At 36.4% G+C, this 27,190-nt stretch overlaps 1 protein-coding gene across 1 annotated transcript in view; it reads left to right on the plus strand.

The window, feature by feature from the left end:
* Window positions 1-27,190, plus strand: part of CDK19 (cyclin dependent kinase 19) — a 170,241-nt gene that overhangs the window by 58,999 nt on the left and 84,052 nt on the right. Inside the window, 1 exon segment of the mRNA XM_021693283.1 lies at window positions 4,138-4,213. Within this exon segment, the coding sequence (XP_021548958.1) occupies window positions 4,138-4,213 (76 nt within the window).

Below are 27,190 nucleotides of genomic sequence, written 5' to 3' on the forward strand. Positions count from 1 at the left end.
TTCTTGTTGAATAATTGTTTTTCTTTGTCACTGCTGAGAGTGAAGCCCACGTGGTTTTGATATACATTGCAGCCATATTCATGTGAAATGTCTTTGAATTAAAAAAATTACATATTAAATATATACATGTTTATGCTACAAATTTATGTATTTTTGATTCTCCTGGATTTATTTAGTAACCTCCTTTGATTATTATCAATATGCAGTTGCTCTAACCATAGTATCTAATATGCACTGATTTAGAAAGCAGTTTCTCTGAAGGCTTTGGAATTGCTTTGTCTGCCTTTAATACAGTAAATAATAAAGTATTTTTATTTAGAAGTTAATTTATTTTTTTTTAAAGATTTTATTTATTTATTTGACAGAGAAAGAGAGAGACAGCGAGAGAGGGAACACAAGCAGGGGGAGTGGGAGAGGGAGAAGCGGGCTTCCCGCTGAGCAGGGAGCCCAATGTGGGGCTCGATCCCAGGACCCTGGGATCATGATCTGAGCTGAAGGCAGACGCTTAACCGACTGAGCCACCCAGGCACCCTAGAAGTTAAAGTAATTTAGAAATAAGATCATTTTAAGAAAGAACAAGCTGCCTCTAAAAGCCAGACTCTCATAGCAATGTAGGTAGGGCAGGTTTACCTGCTTTTCAGCCTTGTCATGTAAAAGAACAAATTATTCCTTTACGATACTTAATGTTATGTGTGCCTGAGACACCTAAGCTGTGGGGTATGAATTGTCACTACCCCTTAGAGAAAGTTCCTAAGAGGGGCAGCACTCCCATACGTTGAGAGCAACAAAGCCTCTCTGCCCCACCTGCTAATCATTGAAGTATTTGTGGGCATTGTGGGAAAGAATGCATCTGTAGTTTCCATAACTAAGGTGTTGGCATCTGACCAAAGACTGGCACTAACATAGTGCAATGGTGAAAGTGAGTCCCATGTGCCCTCCGGGATCTGCCACTTCTTCATATGGTGAACCTCAGAGGTGCCACATTATCACTCATCGTCTGACAGTTAATATACAAGAGAAATGGTCATGAGATACCCACTTTCTTTCATTTTCAATTTCAAAGCTGCAGATAAACCTTAAGTTTGCAGATCTTTGAGTATTTTGCTAATTTGGGAGATAGAAGTTATATTTAAATTTATTAAGTGAAATAATTACTGGGTTTGTTCCTAGATCCCATCCATAAAATTCAGAGTAAAGGCCTATGCGTCAGTTTATTCTGCTTTCAAATTCCTTTGACAGCCTGGATGTGAAATTCAAAAGTCATTAATGTGATGTGTTAATTTTGCACTTTTTGACTTACTGCAAAAAAAAAAAAAATCTTATAGTTTCCATAGCAACAATAACCTATCCAGATTGTGTAATATTCTTTACGGTATTAAAAATAAAACCATGCAATTACATGAGCTTCTGGAGCACTTCATTTAGGGGAACTGGGGATTGAAATACTTCTGTTTTAAAAAATTATGATTTCATTGAAAAATTTCCAGAAAGCTTATATAATTTTGTTTTAATAAATTTAACAAATTTCTTAAAAATTTAGCAATAGTACTTGGTAGTTAAATTAATTATTAAATGTGAAATTTGCATCGTGAGCGTTGTGTTAAACATCTCAGGCCTAAGTGCTCTCACACACATGTTCACACGCACATTTAAGGTGTGTGTGTCGGGGGGGCACATTTGGCTTTAATTACATTCAGTCACCTGCTGTTTGTACTTCTTAATGGCTTCTGGGTGGTCTGAAAAAAGTCTAGCTTTATGTTTGGAGGAAACAGGATAGAGAAAAAGGAAAAAGTGATCACTTAAGCTCTCCCTAGTTTTGACTTCGCTTTTTAAAACATGTCTGAGATAATACTTTGAAGATACTAAGGATTATTTTAGTAGGTGACTATTTTCAGCGTGTCAAATTATTTTGGCTTTTCTCTTTTTCCCTCTAATTCTAATTTAAAAGACAGTATAATATAATATTAGCACTAAAGTTAATTAACATAAGTTCCTACATTTTAACACACTAATTTTCATTTTTTAATCATCTTCAGCATATGTCTAGATGTATGTATATTTTTATATGGTATAATTGGTGTATTTTCTCACTAATATATAGTAAATGTTTTCCATTTTCTGATGATGGTCATGAATATCATTTTAATAATTGCATAACAGTCTATATCCTTTTGATATATCTGGTGTGTTTTCTGTTTATCAAAATGCTGCTTAATTATTTCCTGAATGCCATATATTGGAAGAAAAATATGGATATAATTTTCAAATTGTGGGGGAAAAGTAACTATAATTCACTTATTTGCCCAAACCATAGATGATTGTGAAAATCTTCAAAAGGCATGTAAAATGTTTTAAAATAACAAATAACCTCTTAAACTGCTTTATTTGTGGGGCACCTGGGTGGCTCATTCAGTTAGGTGTCCAACTCTTGATTTCAGCTCAGGTCTTGATCTCAGGATCTCAGGGTCTCGAGTTCAAGCCCGGTGTTGGGCTCCATGCTATGTGTGGAGCCTACTTACAAAACTGCTTTATCTGCTAGTAAACACAGAATGGGGAAGATAAGGAATAGGTAAGTAAGACAGATGTGGCACCATTTAGGTGCTATCATTTGAGAAAACCATCATGACATGATGAAAGTTTGCTGAGGCTCCAATATAATCAAAAGACAAAACTCATAGGTGTGGATGATACTCCTCTTATCAGAACAACCCATAATATGAACCACATTTCTGACATTTTGCTATGTCTGGTTCTGGTGTCAGTACCCTGAGGATACTGTGTTGTGATACTATTTTTTTTTTTTAAGATTTTATTTATTTATTAGAGAGAGAGCATAAGTTAGGGAGAGAGGCAGGGGCAGAGGGAGAGGGAGAAGCAGGCTCTCCGCTAAGCAGGGAGCCCAATGTGGGGTTTAATCCCAGGACCCTCGGGGGATCATGACCTGAGCCGAAGGTAGACACTTAATGACTGAGCCGCCCAGACGCCCCTCATGTGATACTATTTTTTTATGGACTGTATCACCATTATTATTATTTTTTTTTTTTTTAAAGATTTTATTTATTTATTTGAGAGAGAGAGAGTGAGAGAGAGCAAACACATGAGAGGGGGTAGGGTCAGAGGGAGAAGCAGACTCCCCGCCGAGCAGGGAGCCCGATGCGGGACTCGATCCCGGGACTCCAGGATCATGACCTGAGCCGAAGGCAGTCGCTTAACCAACTGAGCCACCCAGGCGCCCCATGTATCACCATTATTGAACTGATGTCTTCCCTTGGTTGAGCACCCTGGTAATTACTGGGATTTCCCAGAATTCCTAACCCTGCCTCCATTTTTTGGAAAATTCACTGTACCTACTAGGTTTTTCCTAGAGTTCTTGAGAATGAGATGTTGGTGGCTAGAGTTTTAAAGACTTTCCAAGGCTTTTGGTTGAGGTCTTGAGGCTTTTGAATGTCCCCTATCCTAGGTCAGAAGTAGGGTGTCCCAATGGGTTGACATATTTCTAGAGCCCATCCCTCCTATTAAGTGGTTCTTATACTATGAAATTACTTTAAACAAATATAGAAGTTTACATCTGTCATTTATTTTTGTAGTTAATGTTTATAACAGAATGCTTTCATAGATTACAGATAATTAAAGATTTTATTTTATTTATTCATGAGAGACAGAGAGAGAGAGAGGCAGAGGGAGAAGCAGGCTCCCAAGGAGCAGAGAGCCCGATGCGGGACTCGATCCCAGGACCCTGGGATCATGACCTGAGCCGAAGGCAGACGCTTAACCATCTGAGCCACCCAGGCGCCCTAGATTACAGATAATTAAGACAGGAGTAGAATTATCTTGCAATATGCTTGGGTTTATATTTATGCTTGTTTACTTTTTGAAAGTAGTGCTGTGTTTAGTATCCTGTTTCAATTTTGAATTTTGTGTTTTGGCTCTGTCTACTGTTTTCATTGTAACATGAATTTTTTTTGGTATTTCATATTTCTGTAGTTGTAATATTATCAGAAGCAGTAAGCAATGCATGCATAGTGAGAGTGTTTATATATCACTGAGAGACTAGAGTATTTTTATTGTTTTTGTAGGTATGATTTTGAATCTGAAAATAATGTTTAGAAAAAATAATATTTTTTTGTTTGTATGCAGAAAAGATGAAAAGGAATATGCATTGAAGCAAATTGAAGGCACAGGAATATCCATGTCGGCTTGTAGAGAGATTGCAGTAAGTGGATATCAATATGTTATTTATTTTGTTATTGATATTGGATGATGAGTGATATTAAAATGAAATAGTTTCATATGTATTCCATGCATAATTATTTCAAAGGTGTCAATTAGTTTAATATTTTAGATAAGATGAGAAAAGCTGCCTAAACTTTTTAATTACTTGAAAGTCATCTTTAAACATTCTCAGTGATATTTAGGATTTATAATCTTAGGAATACTGAGCTACATGATGATTTAATTAAATTATGAATTAATACAATTCATTAATATAATTAATCAGTATAACTAATCAATAATTATATTGATAATTAATCAGTATAATTGATTGATATATTGATAATATAATTCATTATTAATACAATTCATTGTTAAAGTAATAATTTGATTAATGTCTATTTTTCTTGTAATTTTAAGACTGATACATGTCTACAGAGAAAGGGGTGATATTAGATATTAGATATTATGCATATTAAATATTTTTTCTGTAATACATGTTTTAGTACTAGATTTTACTAGTTGCTAGAAAAATACGGCTATCATTATAATAATAGGATAAATCCTTAAAGAAAGATCATTTCTTTTTCTTTTTTTTTGTCTTTATATGACATACTTGTGCATTTAAGAAATGATTGTCTATAAGAATACCTAACATTTACTGAATGTTTACTAGGTACCAGGCTTACTAAGTGCTTTCAAGAATTAATTAATTTACTTTTCACAGCAATCATATAAAATAAGTACTTTTAATATCCCCACCTAACATATCAGTAAACAGAGGTGAAGCCATGATTATGGCTTAGAAGGCTTACCATTATATTACCTTTAGTTCAGTTTCTTATTTTAGTTCTTTAGTTTCTTCTTGGGGCTTTATCATGATATCACATCAGTTAGGGATTTCTGTCTCTAAATTGTTAAATATTTATATTGTCTATATCCATTAGGTATTTCCGTTTCTAACTTGGTAGCTGTACACATATTGCACACAGTTCCGTGTTTCTGCCTCACCCACATGGAAGTACGCCATCACCGCTCAAAGAAAGTGTGTGGTTCAAAGAACACAGGGGCAGGAAATCTGTAGACCTGAGTGTCTGTTGGCCTGAGTGGCTAATTAGCCATGAGTACCATTTTCTTTATTTGTGAAATAAGGGAACTATAAGGTCTCTTCTAGTCATAAATTCTTTGCTTTCAGAATGGGAGCTTCTCCCTAGACTGTGCACACTTTAAGGGGCAGAAACTTTGTCTTTTTATCCCCAGTTCCTAGCATAGTGCCTGGCACATAGCAGGTGGTCCATAAATGTTTGTTGAATTAATGAATAAACAGAACAAAAAAATTCTACTAGCAGTCCATGATCCTAAGTTTGCTTTAGAATATAAATATATTGTTTAAAAACTCCAGTTTGGCAGTTTTCTATTAATTATGAAATGGTATTTGTAATGCCTTGCCAGAATAAGCATTTTTGGTAAGTGATTTTTAATTCCCTAAAATTCTTAAACATATTATCTCAACCAATATGAATATGGTGTACAATTTTGCTATTATAGCGTACCATCATTTAGTATAGCATTAATTCACTTTCTACGAGTTAATTGGGAAAAAAGTTGATATTTAAGGTATTAATTATTAGGAAATGAAAACCCAGTTGTAGATGTTGTTTTTGAAACAGAGACTTCTCTATGATGAGGAATCCATGTGTTCCCTTTTCTCTACATCCTCACTAGCATTTGTTATCTCTTGTCTTTTTGATGATAGTCATTATACAGGTATGAAGTGATATCTCATTGTGGTTTTGATTTGCATTTCCTTCTTTCACTTAGTAATGATGAATGATTTCACTTAGTTGTATGAATTTCTGATATATTTTGGCTCTTCTTGTTTTTTCTTTTAAAATATTTTATTTGAGAGAGAGAGCAAGCATGAGTGGGGGAGTGGGAGGGGCAGAAGGAGCAGCAGACTCCGTGCTGAGCAGAGAGCCTGATGCGGGGCTTGATCCCAGGTCCCTGGGATCATTACCCGAGCAGAAGGCAGATACTTAACTGACTGAGCCACCCAGCTGCCCCTATATTTTGGATATTAACCTTTTATCAAATATAAGGCTTGCAAATATTTTCTCCCATTCTGTAAGTTGCCTTTTCATTTTGTTGATTGTTTATTTTGCTGTGCAGAAGCTGGAAAAGCATGACCCATCCACAGTCTTCATCTTTTTATCGAGAATTTGCTTAATAGACCTTTAGGAAGTATGCAGTTTCTGGCTTGAATAGTATTTTATCACTACCTGAATGACCTAACCCCAGTGTTATAGTGATTTTGACATAAGTTGAGCATGGACGTTATTATGTAGTGGCTAAGTGCATATATACTTTGTACCTTATAAGCCTGCTAACACAGTTTTATAATTATTGCTTTATGTAGTTGTCTTTCAGATCATATACAAGGAAAATAAGTTACAAAAATACATTTATGCTCTTTTTTTTTAACCCATGTTTTTACCTTTACCAGTGCCCTTTATTTTTTGTGTAGATGAATTACTGTCTATAGTCCTTTCATTTTAACTGAAGGTCTCCCTTTAGTATATTTTTATTTTTTATTTATTTTTAAAGGTTTTATTATTATTATTATTTTTTAAGATTTTATTTATTTATTTGACAGAGAGAGACACAGTGAGAGAGGGAACACAAGCAGGGGGAGTGGGAGAGGGAGAAGCAGGCTTCCTGCTGAGCAGGGAACCCGATGTGGGGCTCGATCCCAGGACCCTGGGATCATCACCTGAGCCAAAGGCAGATGCTTAGTGACTGAGCCACCCAGCGCCCTAGTATATTTTTATAAAACAGATCTGCTAGTGATGAATTGTCTCAGTTTTTGTATTTGAGAATGTCTTACTTGCTTCTTTGTTTTTCTTTCCTCACCTGGTTCTCCTTTGATTTCATAGGATAATTTTGCTGGATATAGAATTATTTACAGTGTTTTTCTTTCATCACTTTGACTATGTTAATCCACTGCCTTCTGGCCTCCCTGGTTTCTGATGAGAAGTCAGTTGTTAAATTTATGAGAATCTCATGTATACAAGGAGTTTTTTTCCTGCGACTTTCAAGATTCTCTTTTTGTCTTTCTCTTTTGACAGTTTGACTATATGTGTGTAAGTGTGGATCCTATTTGGAATTTGTTGAGTTCTTGGATGTATAGATTAATGTTTTTCATCAAATTTGGAAAATATTCAGCCATCATTTCTTCAGATATTGTTTCAGCCCCTTTCTCTCCTTTCTCCTGAGACTCACATCATGCACATGTTTATAGGCTTGTTGGTGTCCCATAGGTCTCAGAGGCTCTCCTTATTTTTCCTATTTGTTGCAGACAGGATACTTTCAATTGCCTACCTTCAAGGTTGCTGATTCTTTGTTCTGCCAACTTGGATATGCTGCTGAAATTTTCATTTAGTTGTTGTACTTTTCAACTCCAAAATTACTCTATGTTTCTTTTAACAGACCTTATTTTTTGGAGCAGTTTTAAGTTTACAGCAAAATTGAGTATAAAGTCTAGAGATTTGCCATATATTCCCTACTCCACACATGCATAGCCTACCTCATTATCAACATCCCCCACCAGAGTGGTACAATTGTTATAATTGATGAACCTATGTTGATGCCCAAAATCCATAGTTTACATTAAGTTTCACTCTTGGTATTGTATATTCTGTGGGTTTGGACAAATGTTTAATGACATGTATCTACCATTATTGCACCATACAAAATATTTCCACTGCCTTAAAAATCCTTTATGCTCTGGCTGTTTATCCTACATACCCTCCCACCCTGCCTTGGTCCCTGACAACCACTGGTCCTTTTACTGTTTCCATAGTTTTGTCTTTTCCAGAACGGCCTGTAGTTGGAATCATACAGTATGTGGCCTTTTCAGATTGGCTTCTTTCACTTAGGAATGGACATTTCAGATTCCTCTATGTCTTTTATGGCTCGATAGCCCATTTCTTTTTAGTACTAAATAGTATTCCATTGTCTGGGTGTACTGTAGTGTGTTTATCTGTTCACCTACTGAAGTACATCTTGGTCGCTTCCAAGTTTTGGCAATTATGAAGAAGGCTGCTGTAAACAGTGTGTGCAGGCTTTTTGTGGACATAACTTTCAGCTCTTTTGGGTAAACACCAACGAGTACAATTGCTGGATTGTATGGTCAAAGTATGTGTACTTTGGAAGAAACCACCAAACTGTCTTCCAAAGTGGCTGTACCATTTTGTATTCCCACCAGCAATGAATGAAAAGTTCCTGTTGCTCTACATCCTTGCTAGCATCTATTGTTGTCAGTATTCTGGATATTAGCTGTTCTAAGTATCTTATTGCTGTTTAATTTGGGACTCTGCTTTAGCCTTCATATCCTGCTTAAGAATTTAGAGCCTTTTTTATCTATTTCCTGGACATGTCCACAGTTTTGCACTTGGGCATAGTTACAGTCTTTTTTTTTTTTTTTTTTTCCTTTTTCTTTTTCCTAGTTACACTCTTTCCTACCTGTTTCCATTTATAGAAAATTCTGGAATATGCAAACTTATCTATGGTAGTAGATAGTAGATCAGTGACTATTTGAGGATGGGAATGGAAATGGAAATATTACAAAGGAGTATGAGGAGTCTTTGGAGATGATGTAAGTCTTCATCATATTGATTGTCATGATGGTTTCATGGGTGTGTAGCTATATCAAAACTCATAAATGGTATGCTTTAAATTTGTGCAGTTTATTGCACATCAATTATATCTCAGTAAATTTGGAAGAAAATCAATAAAGCTGTATGGGTTTATTAGTGGACAAAAGGTCTGTACATGAAGAATTTGTAAAAAATCAGTGGATCATAGCACAGCTGGAGGGATAGACCTTGAATAGGAAATGGAAAAGCTAGTTTATCCTCTGAAACTGCAGTGAGAGAATAAATGTTGCTGTCAACATATGTCCATTTGCTAGGCAGATGATGAGGTAGTTACATTCTTGTGTGCCTCTTTTTTGTGGGTGTGGTGTTAAGTGATGAGCATTTGAGGTAATTGATGAAGGATATGTGAAAATTTGCTGATCAAAGATAAGATTATAGAAGCATTGTAGTCCACCTAAAGTAGGAGATGAGTCATGGGACCAGTCTGCATGATTGTATGGTTCTCTTCATTCACAGCCCAGTGTGAGAAGCAGAATTGGATTTTTCTGTTTGATGTGGTAGAAGGACAGAGAGTGTAAGGTGGGTGAGAGTCAGAGAGGTGAAGAGGGACTGGACTGATAGATCCAGGAGATGTAGACAACACCATAAGTTAAAGAGTAGACAGAGCTTGTTCTCTGCCTTTTTTCTTTTCTATCCCATGATATATCCAACTCCTAGTATTTTCTAGTTCACATAGTCTCACCTAGGTAAGAGGCTTTTGATATGGAGAACGCTAGGAACATTTCCCTCTTCACTCCAAAATGGTGGGACTGTTGCCCATAAAAGAACTTCTGAGAGCAGGGTTGGAGGATGAGAAAAGAAGTCAAAGAACCTGCAGCCATGGAAAGAACTTGGAAGAATTTGTACAGAATGGGAAGAAGTTTAAGAACTAAAATGTGTTATTAGCTCAAGTCTCATTAATAAAGAATGTCATATCAAATTTAAATTTCATTTGAACCTTATTTATATCTTTATATGGCGCTTTCCAGTTTACAATATGCCATAGTAGGGAGTAATTCTGGGTGATGAACATATCAGGAACATATGAACATTAGCCTGAGGTTACAGGGAAGTTCTAATATAAAGTTGATTACCTTTGGGGCCTATGTAATCATAAGATTGCTGGATTAGAAATGAGGTAAATGGTGCGCCTGGGTGGCTCAGTCAGTTAAACATCGGACTCTTGGTTTTGGTTCAGGTCATGATCTCAGGGTCATGAGATTGAGCCCCAAGCTGGGCTCCGTGTTCAGTGCAGAGTCTGCTAGAGATTCTTCCCCCCTCTCCTTCCATCTCCCCCCAGCCCTCCCTCCGCCCTGTTCATGGCTCATGTGCATGTGTTCTCTCTCTCAAATAAATAAAATCTTTAAAAAAAAAAAAAAGAAATGTGGTAAATGTCATTAATTCAAATCTTATTCATTTCCTTCCAGATTATGAAATTCAGATATGTTCGTTACAGAATTCTCAGGCAGGGGGTGCCTGGCTGGCTCAGTCAAAGGGGCATGTGACTCTTGATCTCCAGTCCTGAGTTTGAGCCCTGCATTGGGTGTATAGATTACTTAAATAAATAAGTAAATAAGCTTAAAAAAATAAAAATAAAAATTCTTAGTATGGAAAAAGGATGTTAAAAGCATCTGTTATGCTAATTTAGAAATAATCATTATTAACATCTTGTGTATAGTCTTCTAGACTTTTTTCTTTGCAAAAATACAGAAGATTTTTTCCCATAAGAGTGGAGATTCTATTGTTTTTTTATAAAATGTAATTTTAGCTGGAGTGATACAAAGGTAAATTTCAACTATCAAAATAAGTTGGGGGGCGCCTGGGTGGCTCAGTCGTTAAGCGTCTGCCTTCGGCTCAGGTCATGATCCCAGGGTCCTGGGGTCGAGCCCCGCATCGGGCTCCTGGCTCCGTGGGAGGCCTGCTTCTCCCTCTCCTACTCCCCCTGCTTGTGTTCCCTCTCTCGCTGTGTCTTTCTCTGTCAAATAAATAAATAAAAAATCTTAAAAAAAAAAAATAAGTTGGTGGAACATTTATTAATCATGTTAGGTTCTGCAGGCTGTAAGAAAGATTTAAAAATATAACCCTTGAAGGGGGCACCTTGCTGGCTTAGTTGGTAGAGTCTGTGACTCTTGATCTCAGGGTTGTGAGTTCGGGCCCCATGTTGGGTGTAGAGATTACTTAAAAATAAAATCTTAAAAAAAATATCTCTATCTGTATCTATCTATCTATCTATCTATCTATCTATCTATCTATCTACCTACCTACCTACCTACCTACCTACCTACCTACCTATCTACCTACCTACCTACCTACCTACCTACCTATCTATAACTCCTGAGTACTCTTCAAAAAATAGAGATGTTCCCAAAGAAAGTGAAGATAGACTGAAAGGAAAATTAGTCAGGGAAGTAGGGCAGAGGCATAGGCTGAGGAGGGAAGAGAAATAGGGAAACCTGACTTTCTGTCATACTTGCTATCTTCCTGACTGCTGGTTTTCATTTGCCACTTCCTCATTCACCTCTGCACAGTTTTGTCCAGATTCTATGTAACCGCCGGCACCCCGGCATTGATGCTTCCATGGTGATGGGTGACAGGTGGGATCAGCTGTAATGTACTGTCCCTTGCAGTTTTTCCACATAGCACAGAGCAGGCAGGGTGGAGTGGCAGTTAACAGACTTGCCGCCATTTCTTCACCTCTCTTGCCACTATGGTTGTGTAACAGGCCACTATGTAAACTTCAGTAGAATGCCTGGAACTTTCCCCTGTCATCAAGGAATAAGCTTTTGCTTTTTTAAATATATGAAATGCAATTGATAAAATGTACATTTGCTGTGGATTCCTTGAGAAGAACTTTAAAATGTCTTTGAGGAGGAGAGGGGGTGGGGGGATGGGTTAGCCTGGTGATGGGTATTAAAGAGGGCAACGTTCTGCATAGAGCACTGGGTGTTATATGCAAACAATGAATCATGGAACACTACATCTAAAACTAATGGTGTAATGTATGGTGATTAACATAACATAAGAAAAAAAATCTAAAAATAAAAAAAATGTTTATGAGGAAGGCTCTAATTCTTACTACTATATTTCTTTTTATCAACCTTAAAACTATTTTGTTAAAGTTTCATGTATTGAAAATGGAGAAATACCCTGCTTATTCTCATTAAATTAATTATATCCTCTCAATTGCTTTTATGTTGCATGGAATACAAATTTTTCTTTAAATATATGTCCAACTTTATAGAAGTATAGATTTGTGGAAATAGATGTGTAATTCAGGTATTTTACCGTTTCTATGAAGGAGACAAAATCAAAGTATAGTATTAAGTTTTTTGTGAAAACCACCAAGGGTAGAAAAGTTTTTTTTTTTTCCAGTAGACTTTTAAATGATTATTTAATAATTATTTTTATATAATGATAACTATATAAAAAGTTTGGCATGATTTTAGGAGGCTAGAACTAAATAAATTATGTATGAAATTGCCTTTGAGCAAAATCTTTTTTTTGGTGTGGTCCTTGTGTTCTCCTTAGAAACGAACAAAAGTTTACTTTTGGGACTGAAGACTTCGCGTAGATTTTTTTCCTCTTTAAAATGTGTTTTTTTTCTTGCATTGATTGGATAGTGATAGTTATTACTTTTCTCATATATATAATATTTAGCTTTCTTGGCAAAATAAATATATTCTTGGTGACTCTTATAATGAAAAATAGAATCTTGTATGAGTTGGAGATGGGGTTTGGGATTATTTTAGGATGAATCTGAGAAATGGATATGGTGTCAGTTCATAGGGAAGAACCATGCTATAGCACTTTTCATTTCCTTTCAAGAGCTGAGAAGGTAGAAGGGGGTGGGTAAGAGGAGTCACAAGCAGATTCTTCAGTCTTGTGGTGATCTATCTGCCTTACTATATATGTTAGGTCATGAGTCTCTTATAATTTATTATTGTGTGTGTGTGTGTTTGTCTCTCTGTCTGTGTGTGCTTCTATTTCAAGCCACTTTGTTTCTTCTGAGAAGACTAATAAATCTTTGTATTCTCAGAAGCTGATTTAAATACCTATTGTTTCTTTCTTTTTTTTTTTTTTTAAAGATTTTATTTATTTATTTGAGAGAGAGAGAATGAGAGACAGAGAGCATGGGAGGGAGGAGGGTCAGAGGGAGAAGCAGACTCCCCGCCGAGCAGGGAGCCTGACGCGGGACTCGATCCCGGGACTCCAGGATCATGACCTGAGCCGAAGGCAGTCGCTTAACCAACTGAGCCACCCAGGCGCCCCTACCTATTGTTTCTAGTGGTAGAAAAGAGGTGGGTCACCTGTAGGTTTCTGAGATTTTTTATAAAGGTGACTAAGGTGAGAAGGAACAGTTTTGGAAGAGATAATATTGGTTTTGTTCACCACTTTTTTATGTGTGTGTGTGTGTGTGTTATGGTGAGGGAAGATGGATTGATGTGGTTACATGAGTCATATATGTAACTGAAAACTGCCCCACTTTTCCCTCTTCCCCATGTCTAGGAGAACAGACTAGTTGGTTGGAAGCAGTGCCTTTAGGGGCCTGTGGTTTCTGTAGCTCCTTTCTCTCCGTGAAGAATGGGTAGGTAATTAAAGAGTTGGCTTTCTGCTGTGTCAGTATCCTCCCTACCAAATAAATCAGTTATTTCCATTCTAAAAATATAAAATGATTAATTTCATATTCCTACTCTAATTAGATTAGATTTAATTGGCTATTCCCTATTTTTAGTGTTGTTTATTTTTCTCTTAAATAGTACTGAAGCAAAATTATACTAGTGATATTATGCAGAGTAAAGGACTGAAAATAAATATGATAGTGGTATGCAAAGGGCTTATCTTAGAGCCTGAGTGTAAATGCACAGTAAATGGTTTTTATTACTATTATTATTATTATTGATAATAACAACTTTTTCCTATTTAAACTCTAATCAAAGAAAATATAATTTTTTTTTTTTTTTTAAAGATTTTATTTATTTATTTGAGAGAGAGAGAATGAGAGACAGAGAGGATGAGAGGGAGGAGGGTCAGAGGGAGAAGCAGACTCCCTGCCGAGCAGGGAGCCCGATGCGGGACTCGATCCCGGGACTCCAGGATCATGACCTGAGCCGAAGGCAGTCGCTCAACCAACTGAGCCACCCAGGCGCCCAGAAAATATAATTTTTAGTTGAAATTGTTTTCACTGTGGTCAAAGTAAATTATTTTTAAGAATCTGTGCATTTAATTTTTAAAGCTTATTATTACAGAAAATACTAAACTATAAAATTTAACTTAAATTTGGTAATTATAGATTCAGAATAAGAGATTGAAGTGGAGAGGGGCACCTGGGTGGCTCAGTCATTAAGTGTCTGCCTTCGGCTCGGGTCATGATCCCGGGGTCCTGGGATTGAGCCCTGCATCAGGCTCCCTGCTCAGCGGGAAGCCTGCTTCTCTCTCTCCCACTCACCCTGCTTGTGTTCCCTCTCTCGCTGTGTCTATCTTTGTCAAATAAATAAATAAAATCTTAAAAAAAAAAAAGAGATTGAAGTGGGGAAACTTCAAACACTTTTTGAAAATATGCCTTCGGTTTCAGATTGTAAAGTGAGAGAGACTATGGACTTTGGATTCAGATAGACTCGGAGTCATGTCTAGACTTCACCATTACTCTTGTATGTCTTGGGCAAGTTGCTCTTACTACAAGGACCCATTTTCTAGGTAGCTATAGAAATGAAGCTATTTTAATTAATTAATTATATTGAAGTATAATCGGGATTTAAAAATGAAGCTATTTTAATGGAGGATCGGGTTATATCTTGATTTGCTTCTAGGGCTGGCATTTCCAAGGAAGCAGGCCATGCAGCAGTCCACAGGTTGCCCAGATTTCTCAGATTCTCTGACCCTCTGAGCCTCTTGCTAATGTTCCAGGCCATTCTCAGCTCTACCTTGGAACCAGAATATCAGCTAAACCACATGAAATCTTTTGACAAGGTGCTTTTTTCCAGATATGTTCAAGAATCTTAAAAGTTCTTAGGAGGAAGGAGTTGCCCGTGAGAGCAGAGTCTCACCCTAGCATAAATTTTAGTGGTGCACACTAAATGTGCATCTAAGCTCTTGGGTTAAAATATGGCTAATTTCTAATTATATTTCTAGTTCATCCTTCAGACTACTTATTCTGATTTATTTGGATTTGGAGTTAAACATCCAATCTCTTTTTTCTTTTTTGGCCTAATAAAAATTATTCATTCTATAACCAACTATCAAAGTATCTGATTTCTGTGAACCTTAGTTTCTTCATATCTAAAATAGGATTAATGGTACCTACTATCACAGAATTGTGGTAAGGATAAGTTAAAGCACATAAACATTTTAGTTCATAATCAGGTCTCAGTGAAGGTTAGGTTTCCTCCTTTCTTTTAAGTTGAATTTGTTAATGTGATGGAAAGGTAGGTTTTAGTGGCCTTAGCTTTGATCAGTAATAATAAACAGGGGGCCAGTAAATGCACTTTTAAAAATTCAGTTACTTCATTGTGGTCTGTGAATGCTGGATTATATTTAAAACATACTTACAGCAGCAGATACAGTTTTGCCCGCACGCCCCTATTCCTTCAAATATATGGGTCAATTAACAGAAATTGATCACTACTCTTTGTAACATAACGTTGCTTGCTGAGAGAATACAGAACAGTTTTTTTCGGAAGATGGAAGTCTTTATTTTATTTGTTAAAAAAAATATTTATTTGTTTATTTATTTAGTTGAGAGAGAGAGCGTGTGAGCAGGGGGAGTGGCAGAGGGAGAGAATCTCAAGCAGACCCTGCACTGAGTGCAGAGCCCAATGTGGGGCTCAATCCCATGACCCCAAGACCATGACTTGAGCCAAAACCAAGAGGCAGAGGCTCAACCAACTGGACCATCCAGGTGCCCCTGTAAGTCTTTATTTTTAAGCCAGTTGTTTGAAATGCCTTATGCTTCAGGGAACACTGATATAAGTCATGCCCAGGTTACCAGTCTACTACACCAAAACCTATTTAGCCTATAGGTAACTGAGTTATGGTACTCTAGTATTGCAGTACCTGAGAACTACTTATAACATTGTTTTGATGGAGAAACATGTTCATAATTAAAATCTTATATGTTAGGCTATATCTTGCCTTGTCATAGTTTTCTAAAAGGAAACAGGCTCTTCACATCCAGGTCACTGGCTGGGGGTCTGAGACATTAGAAACTAGAGTAGGGATTGGGGAAGATTAGACGTAGTGTCAGAGGTTAGGGGGCTTTAGCAATCAGAAGAAGGGATAGAAATTGTATTATCCAAGCAGTGAAGATCAGGGACTAGGATTTTGCCTGGGAGGAATAAAGGAGGGAGGGGATAATGAGGGAGCTGAGAAGGCTGGGGACCTGGGAAGCAGCGGGTGGGGTTTCAGGAAGTAACCAGGTCAAATGAGGAATGGAGGTACTTGGTCAGTCAGTAGCTGTCTTGAATCAGTAGAGAGAGCTAGTGAACAGGGTAATCTAAAGTGATAGGGATCTGAAACAGGGAAAGCCCATAATTAGGGTTTTGATACAATAACACGAGATAGCAAAGAATTTCGCATAATTAGGCAAAGAAGTTTAGTTACTTCGAGTACCAGTGGATTATCATAATGACATAGTCTCATATTATTATTCTTTTACTTTGGCTTTATATCTCTTTTTCTGGTGACATAAGCTCTTCACATTTTTAATATAGGTCTTTGACTTAAATAACTATCAGAATGGTGCAAAGTCAAGATGAAGTAGAACTTTAACAGATACAAACTAGAGTTAACAGACTGCACTTTGAAAGGATGAAGATTATTATTCAAAAGCAGATAATTCTATTTTTTTAAAGATTTATTTCTTTTAGAGAGTGAGAGAGTGTGTGCAAGTGGGGGAGGGGAAGAGCAGAAGCAGAGAGAGAGGGAATCTTCAAGCAGACTCCCTGCTGAGCATGGAGCCTACCGTGGGGCTCCATCCCAGAACCCTGAGATCATGATCTGAGCTGAAATCAAGAGTCAGCCATTCAGTTGACTGAGCCACCGAGGCACCCCCAGATAATTCTGTATTATTATAAAAGGCAGTATATAATGGGAATGGGATAAACTGATAAAACATAAATGTTGGTTTACAAGCTTCTGAACATACTCAGCAGCTCAGTAATTTCAAAGTTTGATAAGGCTGCTTAGAAGAAATTCATTCTAATTGATTGCAATTTCTACAGTTTGTAGACTTTACTGATATTATTAGACAATATAGCATTCAAATAGTTGAAAGTAAATTAGCATTTGAAACAGAATAACTACCAGAGGATTAAAATTTACCCAAGATAATGCTAGGTATTCTTCATAGTCAAAGTATATCAAGAAAAGAAAAAGATATTTGAAAATCTTATTTGTAGAGTAGTAAATAACTAAGGTTTGAGTTCAGACTGCTTTGTCACCTTTTTTTCTCTATAAGTTCTAATTAAAAACAGAAGTTTTTTTTTCTCCTTCCAGATTGTCTGCCTTTCTGCTAAGTGTGCTGTACCATCTTGTATTAAAATAATCTGATTAAGAAACCTAATTTTATTTGTGGTTTTGGCCTTTGTATGTTGCCAGCATGGTGTATGGTGTTCATTTTAATTTATTCCCCCTCAGAAGGAATTCTTAAAGTTAGGTTTTTGTTTTTGCTTTTTTTTAAGTACCCTCCACGCTGGGCATGGAGCCCAACACAGGGCTTGAACTCACAACCCTGAGATCGAGACCTGAGCTGAGATCAAGAGTTAGACGCTCAAACAACTGAGCCACCCGGGCGCCACTAAAGTTAGGTATTTTTAATCCAATGGAAAAAGAGTCTTAAAGAATTAAATAGGAACTTAAAAAAAAAAGTGAAACATTATTGGCCAATAAATAAAAAAGATGCTCAATTATGTTGTCAGAGAAATAAAAACTAAAACCACAATAAGATATACTTTTTGCCCACCAGATTGGTAACAGTATCCAGTATTTGCAATGATTTGGAATACTAGAACTGTCATGTAGCGCTAGTAGAATTGTAAATTATTATATTACAACACTGAGGAAAACAATTTGTTTATCTAGTAAAGTTAAGATGCACATGCCTTATTACCCAATAACTTCATTCCTAGATGTAGATGCTGTAGCAGTGCTTCTCAGCCCCAGTTGACCTAATTAATTCCCCCTTTATAAGAATTATTGTATAGGTCTATTTACTACCCTGAACTGAAATGCATAGATGATATAACCTATTTTCATGCATACCTAAAAAATGATGATAATCCTTTATTATAAAAAAAGCAAAAGAAAGTAATTTATAATGAAATAACATATTTAAATATATAAGAATCAGGCTTTTTTTTTTTTTTTTTTAAAGAGAGGGAAGAGGGGGAGGGACAAAGGGAGAATCTTAAGCAGGCCCCACACCCAGCACAGAGCCCGACACGGGGCTCAATCTCACAACCCTGAGATCATGACCTAAGTAGAAATCAAAAGTCGGATGCTTAACTGAGCCACCCAGACGCCGCAGAATCAGGCATTTTTATTATGATATCTAAATGCTAATCAGATCCTAGCTGCATATCTAATTGTGAAACATGGAATTGGGGTGATGCAGTATGTGGTTTTGGGTACCTTTGAATTAGCGCTGTTTTTTGTGTTGTGCGAAATGTATACTGTGGTATATATAAATTAACCTGTGGGCTTCACAATTCCATAGGAGATTCTGAAAAGAAGTTCTAATTGTTCCCCAGGTTCTTACCTTGGATCTGGAATGTAAGAGTGAAGCTCATTAGCATGTTAGATAATATTTTTATCTTGTCATTTGAATTTTCACTTCACTTCTTTTTCTCCTAGTGTTTATCCTATTTGCTGTTTTCTCTTTTTATTTCTGCCTTATTTCTTATGTGTTTTCTTTTTTTCTACCCTTTGCCAATAGTAGATGTTTCACAACTGTAGCCACAAAGACTATCCTTGTTTTATCTGTTTTTCTTCTTATCTGGGACTGTCTTCCTATCTGTTCAGTTATGCAAGGTATGTAGGTTCATACTCAGAATTTTCCCAGAGGCATAAGGAAATCCTTTATTATATAAACAATTCTCAATTAAGTTCTTAATTAATAATTTGAAGTGCTTTTTTGTAAAACAAAAATTAAGCCATTGGACTTTTTGAAATTGAGATTCTCATTGTTGTGGGTTTTTTGTTGTTGTTCATATATTAGCATTTTAAAGGTATTTTTAGTATAGATTCACCCTACCTTCATAATGTTTAGGTCAGGGATTGTGTCTGATGTTTTCACTCTTGAATTTTTGGAATCTGTCTAGTACAGTGCTTGGAACAAAGTGGGCTCTTCATAAATTATTGAATAAAAGCAACAGTTTGAATTTGTTACATTAACAGTATTAACAGTTGTGTTTCTTCTGAAATTTTCCCAGTAGTAGAAGATTTAAAATTTTCTACTTAAGCTAATTATTATTTGAAATATAAAATTAAACTTTGTGGACTATTTGTATTATCTGAAATTTGGGATCCTTTCTGATTCTCCTTCCCCTAACCATGTGTGACTTAATGGATAAGTGATAGAAATAATATGTATATGAATAATTATTTAAATAAGTTGATTTTTCATGAAGTATTTGAGTATCTGTTGTAATCCAGGAAGAAGAAATGAACAAAATTTTTCCTATTCCCTTAAAAAGTTTATAGTTTTGGAGGACACAGATAAGAAAACACAGATTTCAACACAATGTAATCAGTGCTATGACAGTTAAGCAGAATGCTGGAAGAACACATAGCCCATACGTGGGAGTCTGGGAGGGCTCCATAGGGATTTTGTGGTAGTATAAGTCTGAAGGACACTTCGGGAGCTGTCTGGGTAAAGAAGGGAAGAAGTGGGAAGAGCATTTGGCCTAAGGAAACAACAGGCAGGAAGGCCCAGAAGTGAGAGAGAGTGAGCCTGGATGATGCTCTTAATTTTATGAACAACTATGGAGAAGTACACCGTTTTAATTCTCTTAAGCCTATCAAATTATTAGTTATTGTAAGAGCATTATATAAATTTCTATTGTGTTAAGCAACTGAAATTTTTGGGTTTAATTACTACGGTAGCTCGGGTCACCTTCAGTAATGTATGAATAATAAAGTTTCTATCCAAAGTTGAAACAAAAAATTTGTGTTAAGGATAATTTTTAAAGTAAACAATAGATGATCTAAAAAGGATCATCTGAGTATAAGAAGATAGAGAGGGAACATAGAGATGGAGGGTTATAAATGAACTATACTTCCATCTATTATACCAGAAAACCAATAATGTTTAAAGTTGTTTTTTTTTTTAAGATTTTATTTATTTATTTGACAGAGAGAGAGCAAGAGTGAGCACACAAGCAAGGGGGAGCAGCAGAGGGAGAGGGAGAAGCAGGTTTTCCTCTGAGCAGTGAGCCCAATGTGGGGCTCGATCCCAGGACCCTGGGACCATGACCTGAACCGAAGGCAGACGCTCAACCAACTGAGCAACCCAGGCGCCCCCAATAATATTTAAAGTTAAGTCAAGAATTGTGATATAAACACTTAGAGATAGGAAATAATCAGGAGAACCCAAACCAGAGAAAGTTAAAAGTAGTTGTATATAGGGAAGGGGAGGGATGATCAGAGGATTGTTTGATTATAATCTCTGCTATGTTGTTTTGTTTTTGAGCACTATAAGTATATTATTATTTTGATTAAAAATTAGATTAAAAGTTACTATACATCCACTAGAATGTCTAAAATTAAGAAGAGTGATCATTGTTGGTGAGGATATGGAGTAACTGGCACTGGTGAAAGTATAAAATGGTATAGCCACTTTGGTAAAAAACTTGGCAGTTTCTGATGAATTTATATATAGACCTATTGTATGACCCAGTAATTCCATCTGTAGGTGTATATATCCAAGAACAATTAATGCATACGAGCATAGGACACTTGTAGAAGAATGTTCATAAAAGCTTTATTAATAATAGCCCCAAACAGGAAACAATTCAAATGTCCATCAATAGGAGAATGAATAAACAATTTATGGTATATCTATAAGAAAGATTACTACTCAACTCTAAAAAAGAAAACTGATACAGTAACATAGATGAATGTCAGAAATGTTAAGTTGAATAACAGAAGCCAGACTCAAAAGAATACATATGGGTATGATCTCATTTATATGAAATTCAGGAATGACAGAAATATCTATTGTGATAGAAATCAGAATTGTGATTGCGTGGAGTTGGGGGGAAGGGTTGGGTAGAAAGGGGCACATGGGAACTTTATGGAGTGATGGAAATATTCTCTGTCTTGATCTGGTTGATGGTTAAATAGATGTATATGTTTGTCAGAATTCAAGCCGATCACTTAAGACTTATGTATTTTACTGTATGTAAATTTTACCTCAGTAAAATACTAGTAGTATAAAAAATACAAAATAAAGACTAGAGAGTTTGTGCATTAAGGGAACAAAAGTCTAATATGGTTGGGTTGAGAGGAAGAGTTGGGGGTAGGAATGTTATGTTGGGCTGGGGCCATCTTGAATGACTTTGTAAATTACTAAGGCTTATCCTAAGAATATCAGGAAGCCATTGAAGGTTTTTAAGAGACAGTATTAAATTCGATTTTAAAACCATACTTGCCTTCTCAGTGGATTGGAGAGGGGCAAGGATGGATGTAGAAGACCTGTTGAGAAGCTTTTGCTGAAGCCAAAATGAAAGATGATAGTAGTTTGTATTGGAATGTAATAAAGGGGTTGGAGGAAGCAGACATTTAGTGATGGGGAATGCAAGAGAGAACAAGGCTGACCACAACATTTCTCTCTTGATCAGCTAGGTGGATGATGGCATGATATACTGAGCAAAAGAGCAGAGGTAGGCAAGAGGCGGGGAGGTTAGGGGAAGATGGTGACCTGAATTTCACAGATTTGATTGCTTAGTTTTGGGAAAGATACAGAAGATAATATAATAGTAATATAATTAGAAATATAATAAGACAAAAATTTCAAGGAATTATTATGGTCTCAATTATTATATATTTCTTTCTGCTGAAGCTGTTCATTATCCCTTCTCTTTTCTCTTTATGAAGACATAGATGATTTGCCATTCACAGTCTATATAAAATACAACTACTGAACAAAGGATAGTTTATACAAATAGAGGAAGTTGGGTGGTTTTATTCAAGAGAATAATTTTCCGTGTAACTTTCCATATTTAATTTTAATAGTCAACCGTATAGTATTGAAGCAATCAGACTCCTTCAGGGGAGGGACTGCATGGGCCCAGTGCTATTACATTCTTGTGTACAATTCATTGATTTTTAGTATATTCACAGAGTTATGCAACCGTCACTACTATCTAATTCCAGGACATTTTCATTACCCCACAAAGAAACCCTGTACCCCCCAGGAGTAGTCATTTCCCTTCCCCCCCCCATTGCCCTCAGCCCCTGGCAACCACTAATCTACTTTCTATCTTTATGAATTTGCCTGTATTCTTTCTATATTATCCTATCTCCATTATTATCACAGCTCATCATTCTATAGTCCAGAAATTTTCAAACTTTAGGGGCCTATATATCACCTGTCAAAGATAGCAATCTATGACATGGTTCTCTCCCTTATGGAGCTTATATGCTGATCATATGCTGGCTGGGGAGACAAGACAGTTTTTTTTTTTAAGCTTTTATTTATTTATTTCAGACAGGAAGAGAGTGAGAGAGAACGCATGGCGGGGGGGTTGGCAGAGGGAGAGGGAGAAGCAGACACCCCGCTGAGCAGGGGTCCAACCCGGGGCTCCATCCCAGGACCCTGGACGATGACCTGAGCCAAAGGCAGATGCTCAACCAAGCCACCCAGTCACCCCACAAGACACATTTTTGAATATAATTAGTGCTACAAGGTTTTGAATGAATACATTCTGAAAGAATAGTAAAGTAAGTGGAGTGAGGCCACTTTGGACATGGTATTCTCAAAGTTTCATAGATAATATTAGTGTTAGTATTAGTATTAGATTAGTATTAATCACAACTCAGCCAAGAATCTTTTATATCTAAGTTGACTTGTATAATGTGTTTTGATAGCCCTCATGAAAAATTGTCTTATATAACACAATTCTATCTTATATGGTTCCACCTTTCCTACTTACTGAAAAGTTCATATTATTTAAACTCAGTATTATATTGTTGACCTGTTCAGATGTGCCATGTAGTAGGGGCTATCTTTCTAGCTTGATATTTTAGGGAAAAAAATGGCATCCAATTTAATTTATGTGAGAGTACCTTGTAGACTTTATGGTTTTATGCTAATGCAAAGTATTATTGTTATTAACCCTTCCATATGTTCTATGCTACTATTTAGAATCTAGAAGTAAACATTCTTTGTTCTGTAGCAAAAGGATCGCCATCAGTGGACTTTTTTCCTCCTAAGTCTTTGTCTTAGGGGTCTGAGGAGCTTCATTCTCTGTAGCAAGGGATATTTTGGAATTATATAGTGTTCTTCCCTTCCCACTTAATTATGGTGTGTTTGCTATAAACAAAAGTATAGTTCTTGGGGTGCCTGGGTGGCTCAGTCAGTTAAGCGTCTGCCTTTGGCTCAGGTCATGATCCCAGGGTTCTGGGATCGAGTCCCACATCAGGCTCCCTGCTCAGCGAGGAGTTTGCTTCTCCCTCTCCCTGTGCTGCTCCCCCTGCTTGTGCTCTCTCTCTCTCTCTGTCAAATAAATAAATAAATAAATAAATAAATAAATAAATAAATAAAATCTTAAAAAAAAATAGTTCTTTATTAACATAGTTAAAATAAACTTAATCCAGTAGTTTAAAACATTTTTCTCAATTACCCAATAAAGATAAGATTTAAGGAAAAACCCCACTTAAGTATCTATGATTAGGTAGGGAATATTTTCAGGCCATACCTGTTATCAATTATTACTTAATCAATTCCCCCTGCCTCATTTTCTCCAGGCTTGAGTTGTGAGAACACTTTTACTCTGATTCTGAGGGCTTTCCAGAATTATGAATGGGGGATGGCCCTTTAATAGTTTCCACTCACATCTGAGTCCTTTCCTTCTTTAACTCTTGGAAGAAGGACCTGATTATAGCTGTTTACTCAAAACACCTGGGATTATTAGGCTTTCTCTAATAGTCTCCTATTATCTCCTAAAGTGTCTCCTGATACTTTCCCTACAGGTACAGAAAGAAAAAGGTATATGAAACTGTTGCAGCATGATTAATAATGGTTGTATTATTGGGTACTCTTTTCAATATTGTTTGAAATATTAGGGTACTCTTCCCCCCCCCTTTTTTCCTTAATTTTTCTTTACTTCATTGTTCTTTGAAGCTACTGGTGTTTTAAAATGATATTAAAATATTGTTCCCATAGCAACACCTTACCGATTTCTTATGGCAAATGCTGCATCTTTCACAAGTTGGATTGAAAAAGAGAAATGCTTTCAGGAAGAGTTTATTTATAAAATCAAGCCAACAGAACATAACTTGTTTATTTTTAAGAAAGCATTTTAAAGCAGACTGTAAGAGAGAATTTTACACATCGATGTAATGTGAGCTTCCCAGTGAATTTCTTGCTTATGTAAAAGTTCATTTTTGAATTTGTATTAAATTGACATTTTCCCCTCATAATAAGATTTGAACAGCTTAAATAAAAAATGGAAATCCTGCCAAATTTCACTTAAATAATTTGTAAGTTCTGCTTAAATGCAATACCTGTACACAGAAGTTTGTAGGCTGCTTATAAGACTGTTAGAGCAGGGCACCTAGGTGGCTCAGTCGGTTAAGCGCCTGCCTTTGGCTCAGGTCATGATTCTGGGGTCAGGTCACGATCCCATAATCCTGGGATTGAGCCCCGCATTGGGCTCCTTGCTCAGCAAGGGGGAGCCTACTTCTCCTTCTCCCTCTCCTGCTTCCCTTGTTTATGCGCTCTCTCTCTGTCAAATAAATAAAATCATAAAAAAAAAGACTGTTAGAGCAAAGAGCAATGCTCATAATACTCTTGTTATGATTTTCCAACCTCTTAGGCTACATGGTGGATTTTGTTCAGGATCTGTTCCTCTGATTTCTTTTCTTTTTTGCTTTTTGTTTTTGTGAGTTTTTTTTGTCTACTCATTTGTAAAATCAGTGTCAAGTAATTTTAAATCTTTTTACATTTAAATTTTATAAGTTTTATCCATTTTAAGCTGCTTCTTACTATCTGTTTGCTTTTAGTAATACTCAGTTTCATCTCAGAATTTAATTCATTATTTTTTCAAGGAGGTTTAGGGAAGACATTATATTTATAACAAATTATTAAACCATATTTTCCTCTTCTGTTTACTTTAGTTTTCTTTTTAAAAGTTTTAATTTAAATTAAATAAAATATTAATAAATTAAATATAAAATTAAATTTTATATTAAATTAATAAGTTTTATTAATGCAATGTAAGATTAGTTTCAGGTATACAATATAGTGATTCAACAATTCCATATATCAGCTGGTGCTCATCACAGCAAGTACACTCCTTAATGCCCATCCCGTCTATAACCCATCCTCCCCCCCCCCCCCCCCCCCGTAACCATCAGTTTGTTCTCCACAGTTAAGAGTCTGTTTCTTGGTTTGTCTTTCCTTTTTTTCTTTTGCTCATTTGTTTTGTTTGTTAAATTCCACATATGAGTGAAATCATATGGTATTTGTCTTTCTCTGACTTACTCAGTGTAATAATCTCTAATTACTTTAGTTTTCTTACTCTGAATTTGGTTTAATTCCTATTAACTCAGACTTTCTGGCTTTTTCACACTTCCAAAAGTGTATGTTCTAGTTTGGCTAGCATGCTCTTTCCTTTCCATTCTCTTGCTGGAATTTTTGAAGGTTATAGATCCATAAGAAATCCTTTGAAGTTGCCATAGGTTATATTTTTTGGAGATATATATATATTTATGGCGGTGGTATTTAATGTACTTTAATTACTGGTTCATTCAATAAATTCCAGATGTGGAGATATAATAGTGAAAAAAATACTGACATTAATAATTCTGTCCCAGGGTGCCTGGGTGGCTCAGTTGCTAAGCGTCTGCCTTCGGCTCAGGTCATGATCCCAGCATCCTGGGATCGAGTCCTTTGTCAGCTCCCTGCTCAGTGAGGAGCCTGTTTCTCCCTCTCCCACTCCCCCTGCTTGTGTTCCCTCTCTCGCTATCTTTCTCTCTGTCAAAAAATAAATAAAATCTGGGCGCCTGGGTGGCTCAGTTGGTTAAGCGACTGCCTTCGGCTCAGGTCATGATCCTGGAGTCCCGGGATCGAGTCCCGCATCGGGCGCCCTGCTCGGCGGGGAGTCTGCTTCTCCCTCTGACCCTCCTCCCTCTCATGCTGTCTCTCATTCTCGCTCTCAAATAAATAAAATCTTTAAAAAATAATAATAATAAATAAAATCTTAAAAAAAAAATTCTGTCCCAATGAAGCTTACAGAGTGGATATCAACTGAAGACTTAACTATTTTTTTAAACATTTTTAAATTTAAATTCAGTTAATTAACATATAATGTATTATTGGTTTCAGAGGTATAGGCCTGTGATTCATCAGTCTTATTTAATACCCAGTGCTCATTACATCACATGCCCTCCTTAATGTCCATCACCCAGTTACCCCATCCCTCCACTCCCCTCCCAAGACTTAACTATTCTGAATGCTTTTGTGAACACCCTTTGCATTTATTCAGTTGGCTCTTTTCATCTCTATATTCACAGTGCCAATTTGAAAGACCCCACTGGCTGATACCTTCTCCATTTCCGTATAATTTAGAGTTCTGGGTGACTTTGTATATTTCATTTTCCAGCTAGATGTCTATATATTAATACTATCTGGTGTTGCACTATAGTTTCAGTTATATTTAATTCAGGCACAGAAACCAAAACTTAATCTTACCTAGGTATATATCTTCTCTAATGTATTTTTTTGTAATAGCTCAAGATTTACCCAGCTGGGTTACCAAATCTTGTTAATTTTTCTTTCAAAAAGCTTTTCATCTTTAGCTTTTCTATTTTTATTTTCATCGCCTTCATCTAAGCCGTCTTTGTGCCTAAACTTTAGCAACAGTATTCTCTTTCTCCTTGCCTCTCCTGGCCCAAACATAGCCACCAGATTGGTCTTCTTAAGCTATAGATGTGATCTTACCAGTTCCTTGCTCCACAGTGTTTCTAGCTAGAACAAGAACCATACACTAAGATTTGGGGAGGGTAGGGGTGGTGGGCAACCCAACCTTGGTGTCCCTGGGGATTAGCAGGGCAGTGGTAAGTCATGC

Source organism: Neomonachus schauinslandi, chromosome 8 (genome assembly GCF_002201575.2).
Source record: "Neomonachus schauinslandi chromosome 8, ASM220157v2, whole genome shotgun sequence".
Lineage (NCBI taxonomy): Eukaryota > Metazoa > Chordata > Mammalia > Carnivora > Phocidae > Neomonachus > Neomonachus schauinslandi.